Source organism: Oryctolagus cuniculus, chromosome 4 (genome assembly GCF_964237555.1).
Source record: "Oryctolagus cuniculus chromosome 4, mOryCun1.1, whole genome shotgun sequence".
Lineage (NCBI taxonomy): Eukaryota > Metazoa > Chordata > Mammalia > Lagomorpha > Leporidae > Oryctolagus > Oryctolagus cuniculus.
This window is the reverse complement of record NC_091435.1, coordinates 140282130-140306311: the sequence shown is the minus strand read 5'-3', so window position 1 is coordinate 140306311 and position 24182 is coordinate 140282130. Positions and strand designations below refer to the sequence as shown.

The 24182-nt window shown below is 38.0% G+C and overlaps 1 protein-coding gene across 5 annotated transcripts in view; it reads left to right on the top strand.

The window, feature by feature from the left end:
* Window positions 1-24182, top strand: part of RASA2 (RAS p21 protein activator 2) — a 125879-nt gene that overhangs the window by 56394 nt on the left and 45303 nt on the right. For 4 of the 5 annotated variants that reach the window (XM_070072739.1, XM_070072737.1, XM_070072736.1 and 1 more), the window contains 4 exons: window positions 9141-9224; window positions 10997-11069; window positions 14601-14677; window positions 15605-15706. In XM_070072739.1, coding sequence (XP_069928840.1) covers window positions 9141-9224; window positions 10997-11069; window positions 14601-14677; window positions 15605-15706 — 336 coding nt within the window. Of the gene's footprint in view, window positions 1-9140; window positions 9225-10962; window positions 11070-14600; window positions 14678-15604; window positions 15707-24182 lie in introns of all 5 variants that reach the window. The other variant, XM_070072738.1, reaches the window with a different exon arrangement.

Sequence of the window (24182 nt, the reverse complement as noted above, 5' to 3'; positions counted from 1 at the left end):
ACATTTCATGTAGTCTTTTGTGTCTGGCTTCTTTTGCTTAGCATAGCACTTTTAAGATTCAGCCATATCGTTGCATATATCTGTAGTTCATTCTGTTTATTATGTATTGCTTATTTCTTGTCATAACTTGGTAGATTTCTGTTATCTTCTTTTTACAGTTGGGAAAACTGATACAAAGATAGATTTAGGAAGTTGGTAGAGCCTGCATTTGAACTCTAGTAGTTTGACATTTTTTTTTTTTGAGACAATATAGATTTACAGAAAGTTACAAAGAAAGTATGGAATGACCCCCAGTACTCTTCACTCAGTTTCCCTCAGTGGTTACAAATTGTGTAAGTATAGCACAAGATCAAAACCAGAACGTTTATATTGGTACAATATATGTATATAGTTACATATCTTTTAATTACATGTATAGATTTATGTAATCAACACCACAATCAAGGTAAAGAATTATTCTATGGTCATAAAGGTTTCCCTCATGCTAGAAAGTAAATAAAAGTTATACCCACTCATGTGCACCATCATACCTAACCCTTCACAGCCTTAATCTGTTTCCATGTCTATAATTTTATCATTTCAAGAATATTAGGTAAATGGAATCTTACAGTATGTGACTTGTTGAGATTGGGTTTTTCCCATTCATCCATCCAAATTGTACATACTTTTTTGTAGACAGAATATAGTTGAGTCTACTTCTTAGAAATCATTTTCACTGATATCTTTTATTTTGGTGAATTTTTTGCCATTTACTTTCAATGTAATTTTTAAAACAGATATATGTATTTATTTGAAAATCAGAGTTACAGAGAGAGATATCTTCTATATGCTTAAGTGTCTGCAATATTTGGACCAGGCCAAAGCCAAGAGCCAGGAACTCCATCCAGGTCTCCCACATGGGTGCAGGGGCCCAAGCACCTGGGCCATCTTCTGCTGATTTCTCAGGTGCATTAGCAGGGAGCTGGATAGGAAGTGGAGCAGCCAAGACAGCCCCTGAATATTTTATTGATATGTTAGGCTCATGTCTGCCTTTTTTTTTTTTTTTCTTTTTCCTTTTGTTTTCTTTTTTCTGTGGGTTAATTGAACTTTTTTTATAATTTCATTTGATTTATCTAAGTGTCTTTCTAGCTGTATTGTATCTCTTTATCCACATTTTTTTGTGGTTCTTTTAGATATTATATAACGTACACATAATTCATCATGGTCTTCTGGTATTGATGTTTTGCCAGTTAGAATAAAGTGTAGAAAATCTGTCGTCTTTTAATTCCCTTTTCCCTTCCCCCATTTATAACATACTTTGTCTTAAGTGTTTTTTTTTAACATACATGAACATCCACACCAAATAATGTTAAATTTTTTTTGCTTCAGTCATCTAACATAATTTTGAAATGTTAAGAGAACACTGTCAACGTATTGTATTTACCCACAGTTTCACTCTTTCTCTGTTCTGTTTCTCTTCCTGATGTTTCAAGGTTCTTTCTGTCATTATGCTTAGAGAATTGGGAATTTCCTTTCCCCTTCTTTTAGGGGAGATCTGTTGAAGACACATGCTTTTGATTTCCCTCCAAATGTCTTGATTTTCTCTTTATTTCTAAAAGGTGTTTACATTAGATAAAAAATTCTGAGCTGACAGTTATTTTTTATTTTCTGTACTTGGAAAATGTACCACTTCCTCCTTCTTCTTTTTTTTTTTTTGGACAGGCAGAGTGGACAGTGAGAGAGAGAGACAGAGAGAAAGGTCTTCCTTTGCCGTTGGTTCACCCTCCAATGGCCACCGCGGCCAGCGCGCTGATCCAATAGCAGGAGCCAGGTGCTTCTCCTGGTCTCCCATGGGGTGCAAGGCCCAAGCACCTTAACACTGTTATTACTGTATCCCTTAATTTTTGATATGATGTATTGTCATCTTCATTAGTTTCCAGAAATTTTTTGATTTCTCCTGTGTCCCACCGTTGATTCAGGAGCATGTTATTCAGTCTCCATATCTTCGTGTATGATCTAGAGATTCTTGAGTTGTTGATTTCCAGCCTCATTCTATTGTAGTCAGAGAAGATGCATGGCATGATTTTTTATTTATTTATTTATTTTTGAATTTTCTGAGACTTGCATCATTTCCTAGCATGTGGTCTATCCTAGAGAAAGTTCTATTTTCTGATAAGAAGAATGTATATTCTGCAACTGTGGGATGAAAAGTTCTATAGATATCAGTTAGATCCATGTGGTCCATAGTGTTGATTAACACTGTTGTTTCTTTGTTGATCTTCTGTCTAGTTGATCTGTCCATTGATGATTGTGGGGTATTGAAGTCCCTTGTTACTATTGTATTAGAATCTGTGTTTCTCTTTAGATCCATTAACATTTCTTTTAAATAGCCCGGTGCCCTGTAATTGGGTATGTATACATTTATTACAGCCATATCTTCCTGTAAATTGATCCCTTAATTATTACATAATGCCATTCTTCATCTCTTTTAACAGTTTTTATGTTAAAGTCTGTTTTGTCTGTTACTAGGATGACTACAACTGCCCTTTTTTGCTTTCCATTAGCGTGAAATATCTTTTTCCACCCTTTCACTTTCAGTCTGCGTGTTTCTTTGTTGGTAGGATGTGTTTCTTGTAGGCAGCAAATAGATGGGTCTTGGTTTTTAAGCCATTTAGCCAGTCTGTATCTTTTAACTGAAGAGTTGAGGCCATTTACGTTCCAGATGACTATTGAAAAGTAATGACTTTGCCCTGACATTTTCCCATAAATATTCCTATTGTTTACTTTAGGTTTTTTCTGTACTTTTACTAGGGGATTTTCTGCTTTCATATTCTTTTATAATGATGGCTATCTTCCTGTGTTTCTGTGTATAGCACATCCTTATGCATCTTTTATAAGGCTGGATGAAAGGTAGTAAATTCTTTTAATTTCTGTTTGTTCGAAGGTCTTTGTTTCACCTTCATTCATAAATGAGAGCTTCGCAGGGTATAGTATTCTGTGCTGATAGTTTTTTTCTTTTAAGAGTTGGCCTGTATCTTGACATTGCCTGCTAGCCTGCAGGGTTTCACCACATTACTTTCGGAGGACCTCCAAGTAGACTCATAGCTGTGACTCTACTTGGAGATCCTCCACAAGTAATCTAGCATTTCTCTTGTGCACTTTCCAGAATCTTTTCTTTATGTTTTACTGTGGAAAGTCTGACTATAATGTGTCGTGATGAAGATCTTTTCTGGTCATGTCTGTTAGAAGTTCTATGTGCTTCCTGTACTTGGACATCCCTTTCTTTCAACAAATTGGGGAAGTTTCCTGTAATTATTTCACTAAATAAACCTCTGATCCATTCTGTATATTCCTCTCCACCCATGTATTGGTTTCTAAATATGTTTTCCAATCAGTGCTGTCCAATAGGTCTCTACTTGACAAAGAAAATGTTTTGTATCTTGACAGTGCAGTACAGTAGCTACTAGCCATCCTTAATGAAAACTTGAAAGATGGTTTAATGTGACTAGAGAATTGAGTTTTTGATTTTGTTTAATTTTAATTTAAATCGCTACATGTGGCTAATGGCTGCAGTATTAGTGTGGCTGCAATAGAAAGAACCTGGCCTCCTTTTTAGCAGTAGCTGATTTCAGAGTTAGGGTGAGGAAAATATGATGAGCCAGGAGCATATTTTCAAGTCAGAAAGTAAGGAAATGTTCAAAAAATAATAGATCTTTGGAGAAAGAACACTGAAACTAGCTTGAAGGAATCCATGAAATATCTGATAGATACTACCTTAATCAGTGAATCAAAGTTAATGTCCCTAGTGGTGAGACATCCAGTACTTCCTGATAAAACACATTAAGAAGGACACCAAGATGCATAATCACAACCTAATCATGGGCAAGCATCAGACACAGATTAAGGAATGTGCCACAAAATATCTGGCCAATACTGGCAAGATCATGGGGCAGAAAAAGAGAATGAAATAACTGTCTCGGGATGAAAGAGACTAAGAAGACGTGATGGGGCCGGCACTGTGGCACTGTGCTGCAGTGCCGGCAACACATATGGGCACCGGTTCGAGTCCAGCTGCTCTACTTCTGATCCAGCTCTCTGCTATGGCCTGGGAAAGCGGTAGAAGATGGCCTAAGTCTTTGGGCCCCTATACCCATGTGTGAGACCTAGAAGAATCTGGCTTTGAATGGGCACATTTCCAGCCATTGTGGCCATCTGAGAAGTGAACCAGCAGGTGGAAGACTTCTCTCTTTTCTGTCTCTCTGCCTCTGCCTTTCTGTAAGTCTGCCTTTCAAATAAGTAAATTAAAAAAAAAAAATAGAAGAAGATATGACAACTAAAGGGAGCAATGTGAGATCCCTTATGGCATCTGGACCAGAAAAGGATGTTGATTAAATTTGTTTAAGGTCTATAGATTAGTTAGTAGTATTACTGACTAATATTATATCAGTGTGTGTTCTTGATTGTAATACTTCTGCTATGGTTACATAAAATGGTAACACTGGGGACTGGTATTATGGTGCAATGAGATAATCTGCTGCTTGCAAAGCCAGCATCTCATATCAAAATGCCAGTTTTAGTCCCTGCTGATTTGCTTCCAAATCAGTTTCCAATTCCAGTTTCCAGCTAATGCACCTGGGAAGAAAGTGGAGAATGGTCCAAGTATTTGGGCCCCTGGCTCCTGGGCTTTTGCCTGGCCCACACCTGGTTATCGCAACCATTTAGGGAATTAACCAGGGGGTGAAGGATCTCTGTTTCTCCAGCTGTCTGTCACTCCACCTTTCAAATATTTTTTTTTAAATATTAAATAAAAAAGTTAGGATTGGGTGATAGGTATACACATATTCTTTATATTATTTTTAACTTTTTTAGAAGTCTGAAATCATTTAAAAATAAAGTTTTAAAAAATTGTCAATGTCTTGGCATCCAGCCAAGGTTTGTCTTTTGACAAACCTTTATGTCCATTTTGATCTCTAACAACATCATAAACTTAACACATTGAAAAGTCAAGGATTGGGACAGGCGTTTGTCCCAGTGATTAAGATATTATTTGGGAGGCTCACATCTCACAATACAGAATCCCTGAGTTCATGTCCCAACTCCACTTGTTAGATTCCAGATTCTTTTTTTTTTTTTTTTTTTTTTTTTTTTTTTTTTTTTTTTGACAGGCAGAGTGGACAGCGAGAGAGACAGAGAGAAAGGTCTTCCTTTGCTGTTGGTTCACCCTCCAATGGCCGCCGCGGCCAGCGCGCTGCGGCCGGTGCACCACGCTGATCCTATGGCAGGAGCCAGGAGCCAGGTGCTTTTCCTGGTCTCCTATGGGGTGCAGGGCCCAAGCACCTGGGCCATCCTCCACTGCACTCCCTGGCCACAGCAGAGAGCTGTGGAAGAGGGGCAACCGGGACAGAATCCGGCGCCCCGACCGGGACTAGAACCCGGTGTGCCGGCGCCGCTAGGCGGAGGATTAGCCTAGTGAGCCACGGCGCCGGCCCAGATTCCAGATTCTTGTTAATGTGCATCCTTAGCAGGTGATGCATAGCTCAAGTCCTGTCATCTATGTGAGAGACTTAGATTGAATTTCTGGCTTCCTGCTTTGGTGCTTGTTTTAGTCCAGTACAAGCATTTGGGAAGTGAAACAGTGGATGAGAGCTCTGTCTCTCTGCCTTCCAAAAGGGTTGGGGTGGGAAGATAAAACAACTCAATTTTTTTTTTTTGACAGGCAGAGTGGACAGTGAGAGAGAGAGACAGAGAGAAAGGTCTTCCTTTGCCGTTGGTTCACCCTCCAATGGCTGCCGCGCTGCGGCCAGCACACCGCGCTGATCTGAAGGCAGGAGCCAGGTGCTTCTCCCTGTCTCCCATGGGGTGCAGGGCCCAAGCACTTGGGCCATCCTCCACTGCACTCCCTGGCCACAGCAGAGAGCTGGCCTGGAAGAGGGGCAACCGGGACAGAATCCGGCACCCCGACCGGGACTAGAACCCAGTGTGCCGGCGCCACAAGGCAGAGGATTAGCCTAGTGAGCTGCAGCGCCGGCCACAACTAAAGTATTGATTCTCACGCCTATCAGTTCTTTCTCACAGCCTTAAGAACATCATGCCACTCAATGTATTTTTCGTGGCAGACCTGTGTTTATCATCTCTGGACTTCTCAGTTCTTAATGTCTGTGTGTCTCTGTAGGAGTGGAATATAACTTTTTCAGTATCCTTGTATATGAATTCTGTCTTCTGTGTCATTACTGGTTCTGTGTCTGTTGATTTTTCTTTTCCATATGAATTTAATTTCTTTGGTTCTCTGTATTCCTGCTTATTTTCTTTTGGATGCCAGCCATTGTGAAATTGTTGAGTATTTTTGTATTCCCATCTGTATAATTAGCTTTATTCAGGATTCAGTTAACCTACTTAGAAACAGTTTAATCATTTGGTGATTTGCTTTTTAAGCGTTGTGAGATCAAACTAGAGCAAGCTTTATTACTTTAAGGCTTATATTTTTCCATTACTGAGTATTACCAGGTTTTCTTCTGCAGTTGGTGGGACCTCATGATAACTATATATGGGCTCTGAGAATTATTGTTCTCTTTGTTATTTTCTAGTAGTATTTTCTCTAGCCTCAGGTAATTTCCTGACATATACATGCTTATCAGCAGTCAGATGATGGCTTGATTTTTGTAGCCCTTGGGAGATGTTTTTCTTTCTGTGTGTAGCTTTCTTCCCTCTGATACTCTGCCCTAGGAACTCTAGTTACTTTGACCTCCCCTAACTGGTGATTTTGTCTCTTTTTTCTTACGGATGCTCTCTGGTAGTAAGCTGGAGCAATTGGTAGGGTTACTTTAGTTCTTACCCCTCAGGAATCACTTCCTCTGCCAGTGCTTTTATCTATTTTTTAGTTGTTTCCTGTGAAGAGTAAATCTCATCCCTGGTGCTCCATCTTGACTGGGCACAGAAGTTGGCATTTGTCTTTTAGTTAAAACAAAATCCAGGGAAGGATTCAGATCAGTCTGTATTTTAAGCAAGTTTGGTCTAAATTTATTTCCTCTTGTAATTTCTAGGTATAACATATTAATTTCTAGGTATTTTTATGTCACACATTGAAAAATATAATATAATTTAGTATGCTTATTTTCAGTAATTGCTTTCTGCCCATCCTTGGTTTATGACGTGTAATTCCTTGGTTTTCAGATTAGAAAAAAAAGAATGACATTCTAGATAATTAGGTAAATAATATTTCAGAATATATATAGTAGCCTGTATTTAATAGTACTAAGTTTGGCAAAAAAACCAATTTCCAGCCATCTTATATTTGGAAATAAAGGGTAATAATTTAGTAAGCTCGTGCTTTAGGTTTATGCACATCATTGTTTTTGGTTTGTGGTAAGTCTTTGTTTACTGTATTTTTCTCAAGTTTTTATACATAAAAACTCTAATAAATAAGATTTACATGATTAAGATTTCTCATAATTAGTGTTTATGGAGATAAGTTTGATATTGGAAGGAGAATAATACAAATTTTAGGCATAATGGAAATGTAGATGGGCATTGGGCTTTAATAACGGGGTCAAGAAAATAGAAGTCATGTCTTGGCTCACTTTATTTGTGTTACCTCTTTGAGTCTTGGATTATACATCCACACATAACCCCTTGAACTTTACATTCTTCTTTAAAGTGGCATGGTAATAACTCTGCTCAAAGGCAGTTGTGAGAATTAGATGCATTTTGCGAAAGTGCTTTTAAACTGCAAATGTTGTATATAATCAGGTATTGTTGTGAGGTTTCAACTGAGAAGTATAAGTTTAAACACTATGTATAGTGGGAAAATTTGTGCCTGAACCTAACATTAAAAAGCAGAATTATGGTCTTGGCCTGTGTTTGCTTTGGTTAGATTCAAGATTCTTTTTTTAAATTTTTCTTGTGCCTAAATCAGTATAAATGAGTCATATTGTCAGTTCTCTTGTCATCTGACAGTATACCATTTGTGCTTCACCCACATTTGTGAAAGGTGGGTTATAGAGGGAAGGATGGTATTCGATAGCTTATATCTTTCAACAAAGAATATTTTTCCACAACCCTCATGAGTGTTCCTTAGGAATTAAGAAATACCAACCCTTAGAGTTACAACTAAATGCAATAACTAAGTAATATATAGTGAGAAAATCTGAGGAAGTCATTAAGTTGGATTCTTTGTTCTCTGTAAAGAACAGTTATTATTATAATCCATAGACTGGATTTGATCACTGTGGTGTTTTTGGCCTAAAACACATTCTATAGAATGATATAAGAGCTGTTACTGAGAAAAGGCTACAGAATTATGTGAGGCTTGCCCTATCTTTATGAATCAGATTTTAAGTGGTAACCACAGTTGTTTCTTTGTATGCCATTCATGCTTTAGTAGAGGATATGATGCCATAGAGCTGGTTTGATCTGTAGTTTCTCACTTAAGGTTTGTAGAAGCCACAGCAGTTTTGGTGTATTATCAAACCACAAAATGTACCTTGTTGAATGTTAAGCTGGAGGAAATGTTTTAATATTATTTCATAGTTTCAGTACTGATTGTGGTATTTCCAATGTAGTCCTATTTTTAAAATATGGCATAAATAAATAAATCCATTTGAAGGGGCTTCAAAGATTCATGGAAATTGAATATTATGAAAACACTGCATGAACATAAAGTTCCTTTGCATAAAATAAATTGATCCTTTATTTATTTCTGAGAGCTACAGATAAAGAATGAAAGAACTCCCATCTGCTGGCTCACCCTGTAAATGCCTGCAGTAGCTGAGGCAGGGTCAGGCAAAGCCAGGAGCTCAGAACTCAGTCTGGTCTCCCACATGGATGTCAGGGACCTAACTGTTTGAGCCACACCTGCTGCCTCCCAGGGTGCTCATTAACATGAAGCTGGAATCACGCATAGAGCCAGGACTTGAACCCAGGCACACTAGTGTGAGACACAAGCATCCCAACCAACTAGGCCAAACACCCGTCTCAAACTTACCTTTTAATTGCATTTATTCCACAAACTTTTTGAAGTGCCCTTGTATATAGCTTGATTTGGGGTATGTGATATTATAGGCATGTAACTACAGACATGTGGAAAACAATTTTGAAAATTAGGATAATGTTTCATACTTGTTAACTTGGCTCTAATATGTTAAATCTCTTTTACTCTACCCTAGCATCAAGGCATGCCATGGGTTGCCTCTCATAAATGGACAGAGTTGTGATCCTTATGCAACAGTTTCTCTGGTGGGCCCTTCTAGGTAATGTTTAATGAATTATTATTAGGTTTTAAAGTTTGATGTAAGAATTAGAAGATTCAGGTTCTGAGAGAAAATGTTAAGTAGTATTTTGACACAAAGTAATGAATGCTTTGAAAAGAAAATATTGAGTGAGTTCAATTATATATACTTGTAAATAACCAAGTTCTGTTTTTATGGAGAAAAAAAAATGGTGGTTTCCAATCTGCCATACTCAAACTATGGAAAACAAGCTCAGTTTTTTTTATTAAAATATGTTTTACAACATAAACTTGGTCATCTTCATTAATTAGTTTTCCTACTTTCAAGTGTCCTAAATTTTATACAGATGAAATCCTTTTTAGATATGCCAACTGATACCTACAAAGAAATTTCCATACTTTTATCTGAAGAGCAACTTAGAACTGACAGTTACCTTTTCTACTCATGAGATCTGTTCTCTACCGAGAGAATTCCAAGCTGTAAACAAACCACTAGAAGTACTAAAGCATCATATAGTGTGCCACATCATTGATTGAATTATTTTAGAGGACCTATAACACTTTATCGTATTTTATATAACTGTATTGTTCATGATTCCTTCAAGGATTGATTGACCAGTCTGAAATTTCTGTGCAATTTGAAGATTTAAAATCTGGAAACAAAAAGTACACAATTTTCTTTGCATCTCAAGAACTTTCACTTTGTAGAAAATCTCTAATAAGTCACTTTGAAGAATGTGTTTACATACATATGTGTATATATAAAATTCCTAGTACCATGGTTGGTATTCATTGGATACTCAGTAGTATGCTGTTATTACAGTTGGTTTTAAATTTTAAAGCAGATACTCAGTCTTAACAATTTTAAATGCTATCAGTTTTTTGATATAAAAAATGTTAAGCCTAATGATGCTATTTTTTGAAATTTGTCTAGTTGCAGAAATTTTTCAGTGTAATGATAAAGTAATAAAAAATCATGTAAAATGCATATTATGAAAAAACTATGCATAGATTTCAAAATTTTCTGCATTAGAATAAACTCCTTTTAATTCTGTTTTTCCAAGAACTTTTTGATATATGCTCATATAGTTAGAAACTGGCATATAAGCTTGTTTAAAAAGTCTCTGGTTGTTTTACTATAAATGTATTAAATGTTAACGTTTAGGAAAGCTGGGTAAAGGCATAGGGCTTCCCTATACATTTCTTTGTAACCTCCTCTAAAATCACTATTAGAGCTGAAGGCCAAGAAGTAAAATGAGTTAAGAATGCTTTCCATACTTTTATCTGAAGAGCAACTTAGAACTGAAAGTTACCTTTCCTGCTCATGAGATCTGTTCTCTACCAAAAGAATTCCAAACTGTAAACAAACCACTAGAAGTACTAGAGCATCATAAAGTGTACCACATATTCCTCAGGTATTTTTCAGCATACATAAATATGCTCTAAATCCCACTACCTTCCTTCTTAACCATGTATTCTGAGTTGCTCATGTAGTAGAATGTGTTAGTGCAGACCTGAACAAAGCTTGACCATCAGTCTAGTATACCAATAGAGAGAATTCTACAATATTAGCATATGAGTACATAGGATATAAAAAACTTACACATTCTAGAGCATCACACACACACACGCACACACATACATGTACACACGTACGTAATATTTTGAAGCTACAGCCTTCCCTGAGTCACCTTAACATTTAAACAAAGATCAGGCTCCCTGGTTGGAAATAGCATGTTTTATAATTGTGTACTATTAAGTTCTACAAGGTAAAACTCTACCACATTGGAACAGGAATGATCAAAAGAAGACAAAAGTAAAGAAGAAAACAAGCAATCCGCAGTTTAATGAAATCTTTTACTTTGAGGTAATTTTTTGTTTTATATATATGTGAACATTGAGTATTTAATATTGAATACTGGTTTCTTTTCGCAAATCATGACCATAATATTTTATTAACCAATGCAAGTATACATATCTCTCTTGAAAAAGCAGAACTATGGTGTAATATAATGGAGGCCCAATATATAAAATGAATAAAGGCAGAGGTCTGAGTGATTTGGGAGTAGAGAGGGCTAGGGCCACACATATTCCCCAGTTATTCTCATTATCACCCCCACCACCACCAACGTTCAGCCTCCACTCGACACCCAGTGACCACAGGACTCTTCTTCAGAGTACAGGTTGAAAACCACCAATGAAGTATAATTATCATTTGGTAGATCTGAACTCTAGTTCCAATTGACTTTGAATAAGTAACTGTTTGAGTCATGTTTCTTATCTTATAAAAGGATAATATTGTAAGGGAAAAACAGTAGCAGTCCTGCCTAACTCAGAGCATATAACATTCTTTGAGATTAAAATACTGTATGATTAGAGCCTTATTATTAAGTTTTTTTTAGCCTAACTCACTTTACAGACACATAGTTGTTTTCGTAGAGATCTTCGGCTGCCTTGAAGTTTCAAAAACAGGGCTTTGGAGTTCTTTAAAGCATTTCTTAGGTTTTTTTTCCCCCATCTTATTTGAAGACTACATTAAAAATAAAGTTATATGAGGTTGTAAAAAGTGGAACATATTGTGGTTGAGATTAACATGTAGCAAAGGTTTGAAAAGGGCAGTTAAATTTTGTCCTTTTCTTCTGCTGGAGTTTTTCTTGGTATTTCAAAGTGGAAAGTGTTAGGGTACCTGTGGTTATTCAAACACACAGGCTGAAGAAATGCCAGAAGTAAAGTATGAACAACTATGGGAGAAGGGAGGGAGAATGAAAACAAAAGAAAATATACCAGTATGAAATTTCTCCATTGCCTGGCTAAGAACTTGGTATAGTTGTTTTTCTGTACTACTTAATGGCTGTTATATCCAACCTGGAGGAAACAAGACAGCAACTTAAAGGGCTACTGACTGACTAACAGCTCTTACACTTAGTCCACATACCTTAAACTTCAGCTCAAATGAAATCTGTGCTTCACAAGTCTGTGTCCTTGCTGAAAGTAGATGACCCTTTAAAAGTCAAGGCCAGGCCGGCGCCACGGCTCACTAGGCTAATCCTCCGCCTAGCGGCGCCGGCACACCGGGTTCTAGTCCTGGTCGGGGCGCCGGATTCTGTCCCGGTTGCCCCTCTTCCAGGCCAGCCCTCTGCTGTGGCCAGGGAGTGCAGTGGAGGATGGCCCAGGTGCTTGGGCCCTGCACCCCATAGGAGACCAGGAAAAGCACCTGGCTCCTGGCTCCTGCCATTGGATCAGCACGGTGCGCCGGCCGCAGCGGCCATTGGAGGGTAAACCAACGGCAAAAGGAAGACCTTTCTCTCTGTCTCTCTCTCTCACTGTCCACTCTGCCTGTCAAAAAAAAAAAAAAAAAAAGTCAAGGCCTAACCTGCTTGCTATACCAAGAGTATCTGTTAGGGTTTTGAAACATTTCTTCAGAGGGCCCTTTATTGAGTTGGTTATAAAGACAGATAAGGTTTAATCTCTGTTCTCTAGAGTGGGAGACTTCCCACATGCCTTCACGTGCATGCATATGCACAGCAGTGAAACATACTGGATACTGGGAGGTCAGGCAAGGCGTCCTTGAGCTAAGGTGGTTAGGAAAGGCTTAAAGAGAGACTGGATTTTCTTAGGAGGAAAGATTATTAGAGACAAGGAACATTTTCAGCAAGGGACAGACACAAAAAAGCAGAAAAGTTATTTCTGAAGAACAGCAGGTACGGTTAACTGTGTTTATTTAAGAAAATAAAGATTGGGAAGATGAGTAGGACCAGCTAATGGAGGGCCTCAGGTGCCTTGCTGGGGTGAATAAATTTTAGCTGTTGAATGTTTTTGAGTTTGGAAGTCATAGTAATAAAGCAGTGTTTTGGAAAAAATATTAACCATTATCTGTGGGCCAGGTAGTTTCGGAAGAAAACAAAGTTCTAGAAATTGTTGTAGCTTGGGTCTAAAAAGGTGGAGGGTATGTGTTCCAAGAGAGTATATGGAAATAGAGAATTCAGGGCAGATAAGGAAGAGCCTGCAAAGGGCAAGATAACAAATTGGTTACAGAATAAAAGAAAAAGAGGAGTCAAATATTGCCTCCTTCTGGCAAAACAGAGTTAGGAGGAAGGAAAAGATGATTGTTTAGTTTGGGGGATAGTAGATTTGAGATCTAATATATAAAATCCTCTAGTAGGCAGTTCATGGATGAAATGTAAGATGGAAGATGATTATAGAACTCAGAATTTGTTTACAAAGAGTCAGAAAATCCAAGGCAGTACAGGTGTACAGTAAAAGAAGAGTGAAGAAGCTTAGTTTACAACTTATTTAGTATGCAACTTTGAGCTTGCCACTTAATTTCTGTACTTTAACTTCCTCATTTTTAAGATGAGGATAATAAATCTAGCTAGTTAGAGCAGCATTCTGATGTATAAAGAGATAAAGGATGTGATAGTGCTGTGCAGCTCTTGGTTGTTTTCAGAGTAAAAAGATAAAACATCTCGAATACCCATGTTTATGGGTTTTGAGGAAGAAATAGAACAGCAAAAGGTTGTGAGGTTATATCTAGGTAAACTGGAAAAGAGCATTTCTGGGCAAGGATTATAGCTGTATGATCACTAGGTCAGAGAGACAGAGGTCAGGAAAAGTGAAAACTAGAAACTGATAATCAGATTTGGTGATGAACAGAGATTTTAGGAGGGTGTTGTGAGAAAGCCAGATTGCTAGGAGTTAACTGAAGTGAGTAGGCGATGAGCAAGTGCAGGCTCTAGGATAGATTACAGTTATAAGATATTTGAGAAAAAGAAAGAGGCAGGAAGACCAGAATTTAGGGAGAAAATTTTTCATAGACTTGAGTGAGATGAACAAGCTGGTGATGCTGCAAGTAAAATACTAAGTGCTTACTGCATGCTTATTACATCGTATGTGTGGCTAGGGGTAGTTTTAGAAGAGAAGCAGCATCCTCACGAGGAGAAAAGGATGAGAAAGTTCATCAAGTATAGAGAGGCTATGTGGGAATGGACTTGTTCAGTGGGTGGTGGTTGAGGAAGTGTCTGCCGATGGCCTTGATATTTTCTGCAGAAGTTTGAGCAGGAAGTGTGGGTGGGATTGGTATCTTGAGAAATGTGGAAAAGTCTTTGAGTAGTTCTTAGCACAGAAATAGAATGTTTTTATTCCCATGGTCACCAACAATCAACCAAAGTACTTAATGTTGCCATGTGAGTTGACAGGAATGCCATGAAGGCAAGGATCCTTTTTTATACCATTTTATTTTTACCTTGCATTGTTGTTATATTCAACTTCTGGGTAAAATATTTCCTAGATGTTCTCTTCTACTGTTATCCAGAATTGAGTATTTTGGGAATGATAATTTTGAAGTTCATGTTGGAAAAAAGATACTAATTTTTTTTTTACTGAAATATTTTGTTGATAGGTAACCAGATCCAGTAGTTACACCAGAAAGTCCCAGTTCCAGGTAGAAGAGGAGGACATTGAAAAGCTAGAAATTAGGTATGTACCTTGTGATTTTTACAGAATTGTTTTTTCTGTGCCAAAAGATAATCCTAATTTTAACTGAAAAAAGATAAACCAACCTTGATAGAATTTTCATAGTTGATGAAACTTAAGAGGAACTTGCATCTAATTTAAATGTAAGTTATCTTTCCAAAATACTTTGCATAAATAGTCAAGGTATATTTATTTTATAAACAAAGATGACCTAATTTTTGCCTTTTTTGTATTTTTTTCTCAAATTTAATTTTTCCTTAAATATCTGGATCATAACATAATCAAAACAATTGCATCTCAGTCATTTTAGAAATAATTTTTTTATTCTTCTTAACATATCTGCTGACTAACAGAAATTTCAGTGAGGTAAGAAGATAATTCAACAGGTGCATGTGTTTGAAGTTTGTGCTATATCCTAGGTCTTAAATATCTGTGCTGTTTTGGAAGGGAAAGCTTTGTAAATGCATGTGTAGGTGTGGTGTTAACAGTGTGTTAATCTAAAAGGTATATTTAATAATGTTTGGAGTGATCAGGTAATCTATTTGTGTAAATCACCTATCTTTGCATATTAATGGGTTATAATAGAGAAACTAGCCATGTTGGTTTCTTATCTCAAATTCAACAAAGTAACTCTGTAGTCCTTACTGCTGTAGGATAAAATAAAACCTAGAATTTCAAACTAAGAAACTTAAATGCCTTCTTTTAGAAAATTGTCAAATTGGTACCTTTTTGTGCTATTAAATAAAAGCTACTACAGTATTTTGCTTTTCTAGTCTAAATAATGAGGTATGTTACAATGCTAACATCTTTTACTTTTGAGCATGTAAAATTAATGCCATGATACACATCAAAGTAATTTGAAACTATTTGGTAGTATGCGTTAGCTTTAAACATTATTTACAAACAATAAAGCCGTTTTTCAATTTACAGGATTGACTTGTGGAACAATGGAAACTTGGTCCAAGATGTTTTCTTAGGTGAGATTAAGGTTCCTGTGAATGTGTTAAGAAATGATTCCTCTCATCAAGCCTGGTAAGAAAACATTCTAGAGAACTCCATAATTTAATCATTTAAGATAAACAGTATGCATGGAAATAATGCTTACTTAGGGGAACAGGTGTTTGGCATTAAAATTTCTGCATCACATGTTAGAGAGCCTGGGTTTGAGTCCTGGTTCCAACTTCCTGCTAATGCATTTCCTGAGAGGTAACAGATGATGGATGGCTCAAGTAGTTGGGTCTCAGCCACTGGCTTCAGCCCAGCCCTGGTTGTTGTGGGCATTTGGGGAGTAACCAGTGGATGGGAGATGTCTGTCTGTTTCTGTCTTCCTTTCAAATAAACATACAAATGCTTACTCTGAACATTTTTTAAATTTGCCAGGGAATAGGCCAAAATTTGTTAATGTTGATTAATCTGGGTATTCATTATTGCACATTGAGAGTTTTATGACTTGAACTGTAGTACTGAGGCAAAAGAACTGAATTGTATTTGAATATTTTTCTGTTTAAAAATAAAATGTTAAGCTCTAATAAAATGGAAAACATTTAAAACCTTATGTAAAAAATTGCCCTTGTGAAAAGATGCTTGGTCACAAGTCAGCATCTTCAATTCAGAGACTTTATTATTGGTCATAGAAACTGTGGATATTTAGAAGCAAAGTCTTTTTCTTTTTTAGAAACCTTTTATTTAATAAGTACAAATTTCATAGGTACAACTTAAAGAATATAGTAATTCTTCCCACCACACCCACCCTCCCACCCCCACTGTCACCCCACCACCTCCTCCCTCTCCCATTCCCAGTCCCATTCTGCATTAAGATTCCTTTTCAATTAACTTTATACACAGAAGACCAACTCTAGGCTAGGTAAAGATTTCTACAATTTGCACAAACACATACACAAAATATATTAAAAAAAAAAAAAACTTTGAGGACAAGTTTTCGAGTTAAGGAAGTGGTCTTTGTTCAGGGGACTCCGTGATAGGTGAGAACTAACCGGTGATTCTCCTTCACCCATACCCCATCAAAGTGCCCTGGAGATGGCCCTTATGTCATTTTCCTGACTCTTTAGGGTCTGAATGTTGTTGATCTCTTTCATTTAACATACTTTGCAGGAGCTGTGGGAGCCAAATGATGACTTCAATTTTATTTTACTATTTCGTGACTAATGGTGATACTAAACTGATGTTAAATTGAATGTTCAGACATTAAATTGATGCTGATTTCTTGAAATATATGATGTGAAACTATTTTTTTCCTGTTTACAGCACTTAAAGCTGTGTGTGTTGTCTCCTTCTAATAGGTTGACTAGTATTCCTCATTCTAGCCTTGGGTTTCTACTGTGTGTAAATGAACATGTGTTTCTCATTTACCTTTTTTTTTTTTAAAGATTTAATTATTCATTTGAAAGGTAGAGATACAGAGAGAGAAGGAAAGGGAGGGAGGGAGGGAGATCTTCCATCTGCTGGTTCATTCCCCAAATGGCCACAAAATCTGGGGCGTGGCCAGATTTTGGAAGCCAGGAGCGCTTCTGGGTCTCCCACATGGTTGCAGAGGCTCAGGTACTTGGGCCATCTTCTGCTGAATTGAAAGTGGAGCAGGGGCCAGCACTGTGGTGCAGTGGGCTAATACCCTGGCCTGAAGTGCCAGCATCCCGTATGGGCTCTGGTTCTGATCCTGGCCGCTCCTCTTCTGATCCAGCTCTCTGCTGTGGCCTGGGATGGCAGTAGAGGATGGCCCAGGTCCTTGGGCCCCTGCACCCACATGGGAGACCAGGAGGAAGCTCCTGGCTCCTGGCTTCAGATCAGCTCAGCTCCGGCCATTGGGGCCATCTGGGGAGTGAACCAGCAGATGGAAAACCTCTCTCTCTCTCTCTCTGACTCTGCCTCTCTGTAACTCTTTCAAATAAATAAAATAAATCTTAAAAAAAAAGAAAAAGAAAGAAAGTGGAGCAGCCAGGACTCCATCTAGCTCCTAAATGGGATGCCGGCACTGCAAGTGTAGGCTTAACCTACTACACACAGCACCAGCCCCCCTCATTTATCTTTTAAAGACAACTTTTTTGGGCTCAGTTTCTGCTTCCTGGAAGAAGAGTTGAAATGGTAATGAGATGTTTCTTAGGGGTTTCAGTTTCAGTTGTCCTCCAAAGAGCCTGCTTCCCCTGATTTGCCACCAGATACTCTTCATTCTAGAATCTGTATCCTCAAGAAATTTCCCCTTTTAGACTGATTTTTAGGTTCTCAAATTTTTAATATTATTTTTACTTCTCTAAGCTAAGATTTAGTGATCTTTATGATGATATTTTTATATGGTTAATTTTTTTTATTTATTTGAGAAGTAGAGTTACACACGCAGAGAAAGAGTGAGAGAGACAGAGATCTTCTATCCACTGGCTCACTTCCCAAATGACTGCAACAGCCTGGGGCTGGGTATAGGGGCCCAACTTGGGCCATCCTCTACTGCTTTCCCAGGCACATGAACAGGGAACTGGATTGGAGGTGGAGCAGCCAGGACTCGAACCCATAACCATGTGAGATGCTGACATCGCAGGCAGTGGTTAACCTGCTATGCTACAGTGCTGGCCCCGATCTGGTATAATTTATAAAATACCTCTGCAGAGGGAAAAAAATTTAAACTAAATCTCTGTGAAAAATTGGTGAACCTTTGGGGGCCTAGCCCCCCTCCCTCATACCATATCCTCTTCCACCTTTTGTTTTTTGAAAGTCAAAGTTAGAGAGAGAGAGGGAGAAACACAGAGAGCGCGCTTCATCCTGGTGTCCCATGAGGGTGGCAGTGGCCCAAACACTTGGACTGTCTTCTGCTGCTTTCCCAGGAGCATTAGCATGGAGCTGAATCAGAAGTAGAACAGCCCAAACTTGAACTGGAGCCCATATGTGACTCCAGTGTTGCAAGCAGTGACTTTACCTTGCTATGCCACAACACTGGCCCCTTCCACCTCCTATAAATAACATACATTTTAAAAATGGAAATTTCTCAACTTAATTTGTCAAATATTTAAAATTATGCAGTATTCCTCAGTATATTAGAGAAAAATGAGTTGTTATGCCTCCTGGGGCCCCTCCAGATGAATTTGAAACGTGCCACACTGCCTGTAGTTAGTTGGACCTATCTCCAGACAACTCTCCAAATTTGGCAAAACTATGTCCAGTTATCTTGGTTGGATATAACAACATTAACAGAAATTAATTCTATTCCTACAGGGCTTTTTAATATTGTAAATACTTTATAGTAACCTGCCTAAATAAAAGTGCTAAAATTTTACAACATGAAATAAACATCTGCTAATTCATTTATACTTACATAGATATAAGGGTCTATAAAAATGTGAATGCCATTTCCTTTTAAGTCAGAAATAAAACTTTTAGCCTTTTCATCACTTACTGAGTTGTAGCATCCCCTTGTGGGATTTAACTGCATGAAAACTTAACAGAAGCTTTATCTACCTTCAGGATGTCAAGCATATTCTTTTTAGATCTGATATTAGCAAAGAATTAGAATAATTATCAGTATTGTAATTCTGTTGTTTTAAAGACTTAATTTGCTTTTCTTTTACAAATAATGTCTAGTAGTATTTGTGTATTAGGTTTTCTAAAAACTGATACTTTTGTGGTTCTAGTTTATTTTCAAATTATAACATGATGATTGAATTACCTTCCCCCTCTTTTCTTAGCACTTGAGGTTTTTTGTTTTTGTTTTTGTTTTTTAAGATTTTTTTTTTTTTATTTGAAAGACAGAGTTACAGAGAGAGGTAGAGACAGAGAGAGGTCTTCCATCCACTGGTTCACTTCCCAGATGGCCGCAACGGCCAGAGCTGAGCTGATCTGAAGCCAGGATGCCAGGAGCTTCTTCCATGTGGGTGCAGGGGCCCAAGGACTTGGGCTATATTCTACTGCTTTCCGAGGCCACAGCAGAGAGCTGGATCGGAAGTGGAACAGCCAGGTCTCGAATTGGTACCTATATGGGATGCCGGGACCAGAACCGGCGTCCATATGGGATGCCGGTGCTTCAGGCCAGGGCTTTAAGCTGCTGCGCCACAACACCTGCCACAGCAGTTGAGTTTCTTAGTAATGAATGTGTGTTTTATACTGATGCTTCTGTCAAATGTTAGGGTTACATTTTAGTGCTTATGTTAACTGGTTTTTACTTTAACTTATGTAGTTATGGAGTAGGTAATATACTCATATGAGTAGGTAATATACTCATGGTTCATGGGCCTAAAGATAGACGTCTGTCTCCTGTCCTGTCCCCCCAGATGCTTAGTTTCCCACTTATGAGGCACTTCTATTTTTAAATCTCCAAAAAATATTTTATGTATATACAGGCAAATACATATCTTTCCCTTTTGTATGAATAGACAAATGCTATAGCCCATTCTTCACCTTGCTTTTTACACTTAACAATATAGTAGAACATCAGTAAATAAACACTTTCTGACTCTTGATAATGCATAAGAGTATAGACTCTGGAACCAAACTGCCTTGGTTCAGATCCCATCTTTAGCATTAACTACCTATGTGACCTTGGATAAGGTACTCAAACTATTTATAAGGTTTCTTTGGCATAAAATGGGGTTGAGAGAATACCTACCTCCTAAAATTAAGAGAATAAAATGAGTTCATGTAACGTAAGCTCCAAGTAGTGCTTATGTGTATAACTCCTGCTATTATTGTGGAAATTTTTGCTACCATTATTACCATTGTTCCAAATAAATACATATAGGATGTTCACATCTTTTGTTTGTTTTTGGGATGGTGTTCCACTGTTTGGAATGTTATGAAGAGAACCTTAAAGATAATCTAGTTCAATCCCATTTCACCAGTAACAGATAATGTGTACAAACTGTTCATGTGTTTGTACAGATTTATACAATAATTTCCCCCTAAAGATTCAACATGTAAACAAAATAACATTCAGGAAAGATAATAGGTTAAAGTATTTTTCCATGTTAGAATTTTTAATTTTGTGAGGTTCAAATAGTAGATAAATAATTAGTATTTTTTCTAACATAAGCACTTTATACATAATTTAAAACTAGATTAATATTTTGCCTGTAATGATTTGGTTTTCTAGTTTATTAATTTTGGCACCTTTTGCCTTGAGCATTTTCTTTTTTGTCTTATTTTTTCAATACATCAAATATGAGAGCTGCCTCTGATTAGTTATTTTCCAGTTATGTAGCATTATATACAAGTAAATGTAACTTTGGTCTGTCTACCTCAGTTTTAATTTAACAGGTTTTATGGTTAAAATATTTTGCAAATGCTGACTTTTTTTCTATAAAGGGCTATCAAGACTGCTGAGAGCATAAAGATTGCTTAGATTGCTTTTATGCCTCTCTCTGAATGGAAAAAAATACATGTAGAACAGCTGAATGCTATTTTCAATTAATTTCTCTTTATTGCCTGTTTATTATTCTTTCAAATTGAAATATTTCACTCAAAAATTGAAGAAAATATGTTAGAAAAAAGTGGGGTTTTGTTGTTGTTGTTGCTTCCCTGGACCTTTGGAATTCTACATATCCCCTATTTAACAAATCTTGAGGCTTTTTCTTTAGCTGTAATTTCTAAAGCATTACCTAAGTCAGAAGAATCCTTCAGATGACTTATTGAGCCTTTGTAATAATGTTTTCAAAGAATAATCACTTCATATAGTTATACAAATAATTGTTATTTGTCCATAGTTATTCATATATTCAAATGATGTTATACATATACCAATGTTATACATACATGAACATTTACTTAGTATTACTATGTGCCAAGCTCTTTATTTATACAGCCTCTTTAGAGCTGTTGTTAAGGATTGCCTTAGTAAGATACTACTAATACGTGCTTTTTAACAGAAACAAGCACAGAGAGATTGAGTGACTTGCCCAAGGTCACACAGCTGGAATTTGATCTAAACTTTTTGACTTCAAAATGTATGCAACTAGGAACCAGCGCTGTGCCTGTGGTGCCAGCATCTCATATGGGCTCTGGTTTGTGTCCTTGGCTGCTCCTCTTCAGATCCAGCTCTCTGCTATAGCCTGGGAAAGCAGTGGAAGAAGGCCCAAATGCTTGAGTCCCTGCACCTGCGTGGGAGACCTGGCGGAAGCTCCTGGTTCCTGGCTTTGAATCGGCTCAGTTCTGGCCGTTTGGAGAGTGAACCAGCAGATAGAAGACATTTCTCTTTCTGTCTGTAGTCTTTCTCTCTGTCTTTCCCTCTCTACCTCTCAAAATCTTTTGAAAATTTTTGTATAACTAATCAGTGTACTATAATACATTTTTAATGTACTTTTGAATATGTTTAAAACTCATTTATAAGTTATGAGAATGTATTTGAATGCCTCTTATAAAAAAATCACTTAATAGAAAACCAGAGTAGTCTCTAGTCATTTAATAATTACTCTTCCTGGGCCAGCCTTGTGTAATGCGTTAAGCGGCTGCCTGCAATACCAGCATCCTGACTTCTCCATTTTCAATCCAATGCTCCAGGAAAACAGCGGAAGATGGCCTATGTGCCTGGACCCCGCCACCCATGTGGGAGACCAGGATAGAGTTGCAGGATCCTGGCTTCCACCTGGCCCACCTCTGGCCATAGTGGCCATTTAGGAAGTCAACCAATGGATGCAAGATAATCTCTCTCTAATTCTGCCTTTCAAATAAATCTTTTTAAAAATAACAAGTCTTTTCGAAGGATGAACAACTCTATGACATATTCTAAAGTTTTTAATTTTTTTTCAAGTAGGCAGAGATGAAATATTTTGTCTGTAGGGGTTTTGTTATCCAGCCAAGGAAGACCTAAGAGGAAAAGTTTTAAAATGTTACAAGAGTGAGCCCCTCTGAAGTTCCTGAGCATCTGAATAGTCATACCCCCACTAATTTGCAGACAAGGAAAATAAAATAGCCCTCTGAGTAAAATTATTCTTTTTTGTAGGAAAAATAAGAGGGTTTTTTGGGTTTTGTATTTGTATTTTAAGGATTCATTTTATTTGAAAGGCAGAGCTATGGGGAGAGGGAGAGAGACAAAGATCTTCCATCTGCTGGTTCACTCCAGAAGTGGCCACAACAGCTCAGGCTGGGCCAGGCCAGAGCCCAGAGCTTCTTCTGGGTCTCCCATACGGGGGCCCCAGCACTTGGGCCATCTTCTGCTACTTTCCCAAGTGCATTAGCAGGGACCTGGATTGGAAGTGGACTGTAGAGTTTGGAGTAGAATTTGGAAATACTGTTTATGGTTGGTAAGTAAAGTCCCAGAAGGAGCAGAGCTGGTTGTCACTGAATTCACAGTGATACAAGTAATGCTATTCTGTTGTGCATGGAAAACTCGAGTTATAAAATAGAAGGGGAAGATCAATCTAGAATTAAAAAAAAAAAAAAAAAGGATTTCAAACAGGCAGACATGGGCACAAACCATCCAAGCATAATTGCAGTGGCAGGGGCTTCTGGTCCAGAGCATTATTATTTTTTTGGTAAGACTTGAAAGATTTTTTTTTAAGATTTTATTTATTTGACAGGTAGAGTTACAGACAGTGAGAGAGACAGAGAGAGAGAAAGGTCTTCCCTCCATTGGTTCACTCCCCAAATGGCCACAATGGCCAGAGCTGCACCGATCCGAAGCCAGGAGCCAGGTACCTCTTCCTGGTCTCCCACGCAGGTGAAGGGGCCCAAGCACTTGGGCCATCCTCCACTGGTATCCAAGGCCGTAGCAGGGAGCTGGACTGGGAGAGGAGCAACCGGGACTAGAACCAGCACCCATATGGGATGCCAGCGCCCCAGGTGGAGGATTAACCCAGTGTGCCACAGCGCCAACCCTAAGACTTGAAAGATTTTTAAGATTACTTAAATCTCTTTGTACTTTCTGATAATTTGGCTTTTAAAATAGTTTACCAGGGGCTGGCGCTGTGGTGCAGCAGGTTAATGCCCTGGCCTGAAGAGCCAGCATCCCATATGGGCGCCGGTTCACGTCTTGGCTGCTCCTCTTCCAATCCAGCTCTCTGCTATGGCCTGGGAAAGCAGTAGAATATGACGCAAGTCCTTGGGCCCCTGCACCCATGTGGGAGACCTGGAAGAAGCTTCTGGCTCCTGGCTTCGGAGCAACTCAGCTCTGGCCATTGTGGTCATTTGTGGAGTGAATCAGCGGAATGGAAGACCTCCCCCTCTCTGGCTCTACCTCTTTCTGTAACTCTGTCTTTCAAATAAATAAAATTCTTTAAAAAAATAAATAAATAAAATAGTTTACCAACAGGTGGAAAATACTATAGTTGAGAAAAGGGATGTAGATAGAAACACTGTGGCAAATTGTGATAACTGTTGAGGCCAAATCATGAGTACATGGAAGTGTGGTGAGGGTTTTGACCATTACTGTTGTCACTCATCCTACTTGTATGAATGAACATTCCATAGTAAAATATGTTGGTTGCCACAAAAAAGCAGGTGCCTGTGCCATCTGTCTATTGCATTTCTTTCATTAATTCTTTAGTAATTAGCTTTCTGCTTTAAGTATTATCAGATT